Raw genomic sequence first — 3,935 nt, forward strand, 5'->3', positions numbered from 1 at the left:
CCCAAAACAATGGAAAGAACTCTGTTGGTCCATGTTGCAATGGGCCGACAGGAAAAATCCTTGCCCGCCCAAGTGAAAAGCCTGCGAATAGACTCGACCAGCTGGGAAGAGTTGCGCGCACTCCCCCTGCGTCAAATCCAGATAAACAATGCACTGCAGACGAGGCGATTCAAATTCGATGACCTTGACCGGTCGATATTTGTATGCACGCTCCACAAAACGACGGGACGAAGTGTTGGCCTCCTCTGCCATGAGAGAACGCTGTCGGTATGGTGCTTCAGCCTTGAAAAAGAGAGCATCAAGTACAACCTTGGAGGCGATTTCAGTATCAAAGTCATTGCATCCCAAGACTTTCTTCAGTTTTCTGCAACTCATGCATGGGAAACGTATGAAGCGAAGGAGATGTGTGCTTAATATTTCTCGACGTTCCTCCAACTTTGAGTAATGTGTTCGGGCCCACTTCAGCACAAAATCATAAACAGCATCCTCTGACGCTACCTGAAGATTGTCGCTGGACAGAACAGCAGTAATGCCAGCTAAAGGCAAGTTAAGCACCTCTTCTTGGAACCTTGCAAAGAAGAAAACAGTTTATAACATTAAAAAACAGTTAACATAATGGATTGCAAATTAAATGGCGAGTCAAATATAAATGGATCGAATTTTTCTAGAAATATGGATGAAACAGTCTGTAATCATTACTTGCTTAAGTCCTTGAAACGCGTGGCAAGGAACTTCTTGGCTGCATCTGTAAGTGGCTGAACCGTATCACCCATTGAAATGGTAGAAGGAAGATCCAAGTAGAGCAAGGCTGATTCACAAGTCATTGGTAAGTTCCGTAATAACCGGCTGCAGTATCTCATACATGAGGCAACTTCAAATTTGTCGGCAGCCATTAGAACATCCAGCAAATCTGGAGGTGTGGTTCTTGGTAGAGAATTACTGTACATAAAGTTCAGTAGATCCATGAGGGCAGCTTCTTCTGCTCACAATAGTGGAGACACAAGCCATGGTCAATTCAATTAATTCATCAAACAGGTAACTAAAAACAGATTCATGACGAGAAACTGACAAACACTAATCTTTTCATTTCAAGATATAAGAGATATTTTAACGGAGCAATTGAGGCTTGCCTCATGTACACAGACCCTATACAAAGATCAGAGTCTACAAGTGTTTCATAGCTTTTAAAAAAAAAAGAAAGAGAAAAAGAAGACCATTTTCATCCAGAAAGATAGTTTTCAGTTTCAACACCTCTACTGAAAGATGAAATAAATATGCAAGTACAATCTGCAATCAATCCTAATAACAATCTAATCATTGTTATTTTTAACAGCAAATAAGCAGCAAGTATATGTATCTACATTTACCTGAGGCATGGATTTGTATGGTTACATGTCGCTGCACTGACTTGTTCATGCCATTCGAGAATAACTATGGAAGAGAAGAGGAGAAAAAACATTGGAAAATCTACATCAAAGAAGAAGAAACAGGGAAAGACAACCATATTAAACATAACTTACCTTATAAAAGAAGGGACTCTTTGCTGCTAGAATTGGAGAACTAATGTGTATCGTCTTCACTTGAACAGGTGAACAGTCCATACTAGAGGACGTTTCATTGGGCTGAGTTACTTCATCATCTGCACAAATATCCCATTATATTTTTTAAGTAGTTGAACAAGAACTTTTAAATGGATTATCATGGTTTCCAAAGTTCAGATCAAATTTAATGAAATATGGAGACATAGGAGTTATAGACATCAGCTAAACAGATATACAATACTTTAGAGATCCATTTATAGATTCTTGAAAAATAATGGAAAATTTCAAAATTAATGGTCAAACAAATTTTTTAAGAGGATTAGAGAAAGAATATATTGGCGTTCATACCAACTTGATTTGTAGTCATTTCCAAAACTGAAGGTGTTTCTTCAATCATTGCCACAATCTCCTCTCCTTGATTTACATAACCATCTTCCATATCAGGCATAGTACAATTTAAAATCTGCTCTTCTCGTTGCATGGTCACATCTGCAGCTCAGTTCAATAAAGCAATCGACAAACTCAGCAACTTCATATTTTGTAAAAAAGGGAAAGATTTGCAAGCATCTATGCCACTTCATGAGAACTATTAAAAGATATGGGTGGCCTCTAAACAAAGAAGCTCACAGTTGGCATAATTGTGCAGGCATAAGAAATTCCCACTACTACACGCAGAAGACCTAAAATAAATTGACTCAATTACTATGAACCTGTATTTGCTCCCCACCCCACCTCTGTTGTTATAACTTAGCAACAATACATAAGCAAGTCACATAACCAAAAGAAAAGAGAATTCCTCTTAGTCCTCAGGAAATGAGATAAATTAAATCCATTTGGAACAAAAACAAATGAAGAAAGTCAATACATTTTATGAAGAAAAATTGAGAAACATGGAATTGAGGAGAAAGAAAGGAAAAAAAACGACACTGATAACATGATCCATGCATCAATGATCGATTCTAAGCAAACCATTCCATATCCCCCATCAGTCATAAACTCTGTTTCCATAAGCTTGACAACTGTCAATTCAACTTTGTACAAGACATCATCAAAATGTAGCATCTTAACCATGGATTGCTGCGAAAATGGAAAGGGGAACCCAGCAACATGTGGGAATAAGTACAAGCAGGGAGTCATTTACAGAACAATACGGAAGGTATAGTGATCAAAACTCAAAAGGAAAGGAGCTAAATACTCGCTTGCAATCCTTGTAAGAAATCCAGAGGGGACCTGGATGCTGGAGACAATACAAAGAGGGTGAAGGAAGATGTTCGAAGACAACCAACTTTAGAAGTGATTCAGAAGCATAATGCTCATCTTTCAGCCAATAACTGTTGATCTTTACTTGCCAGGCCAGAACATAAAATTTTCGTTCAACGTGAGATAATGGAAATTTTCAAGTTTGGTACACAGCCACCTCTATTCCAATAATGAAGAAAAACAACAAATTTGACATGCAATTTTCACATGTAACTTGCACGCCAAACCCTAATTCTAAATCTTGAATTCTTGATGAGAAACATTTAACATCAATTCGCCAAAAAAAAAAAATCACAGTAAGTTCCAAGGCTTACAAACAAAATCTCCTCAAAACCAAATCTTGTTCACACAATATTTCTTCCAAGAAAAACAGATAAAATTATAATTAAATCAATGATTCCCGAAAATCCTTTCTATTAAGTAATTCAGAAAACTCCCAATCCACAACCTTAAAACAAAAACCCCCAAAACCTATCTCCCTCGCTGAAAAAATTAAACGCAAAAATACGAATTATACATATAACAACGTAAATAGAACTTTGTACCATTACCTGTATTAAGATTATCATTCCGTCGGCGCTTTCGGGTTCGGGCCCAACAGGAGAGGGTGTCATCCGGGTCGGGCTTGCAGACGGGTGAGTCGGGTAGTATCTCGATCCGGAGAATTCGATCCGAAAAGTTGACATCATTGAACGCGAATGCAAAGTTCAGGGCCGAGTCCGACGACCCACCGCCCGACGAGCAGAAGGATTCCATTAATTTTATGTTAAACAGGTCCACTTCTTCCAATTCTTGTATATATCCCTATAATTAAAATTGCTCCACCCTTTTTTCGATTCTTGGTTACATATGTGAACGTATGTGTATATATTATATGTATAGATACAAGAGCATGTTAGAGAGACGACGAAGAAAGCTGTTTTAGTTAAAGAGAGACGTAACGGATGGTTTTTACCAGGGAAAAAAAAAAAAAAAAATTTGTTTATTACTTGTTAAGCGGAAGATTGCACAATTAGTATCCAAACTAATGTCATATTATCAAATTGGTATTTGACTTTTAAAAAAGTGAAAATTGCTCACTGATGTTTGAAATCAATCTAAAAAGACAAAAAGTGTCCAATTTCCATTAAAGAT

At 37.5% G+C, this 3,935-nt stretch overlaps 1 protein-coding gene across 1 annotated transcript; it reads right to left on the minus strand.

Moving 5' to 3' along the window:
- Positions 1-6: 6 nt before the first annotated feature.
- Positions 7-3,755, minus strand: LOC111398570 (BTB/POZ domain-containing protein At2g46260-like; the record flags this gene model as incomplete). The annotated part of the gene is made up of 6 exons (XM_023025530.1): positions 3,353-3,755; positions 1,890-2,030; positions 1,521-1,639; positions 1,368-1,431; positions 700-979; positions 7-568 (listed from the first exon to the last, which is right to left on the minus strand). Coding segments are annotated over exons 1-6 (1,371 nt in total), but the record flags the coding sequence as incomplete, so codon positions are not given.
- Between the last annotated feature and the right edge of the window lie 180 nt (positions 3,756-3,935).

The sequence above is a fragment of the Olea europaea genome, chromosome 8 (assembly GCF_002742605.1).
Source record: "Olea europaea var. sylvestris chromosome 8, O_europaea_v1, whole genome shotgun sequence".
NCBI lineage: Eukaryota > Viridiplantae > Streptophyta > Magnoliopsida > Lamiales > Oleaceae > Olea > Olea europaea.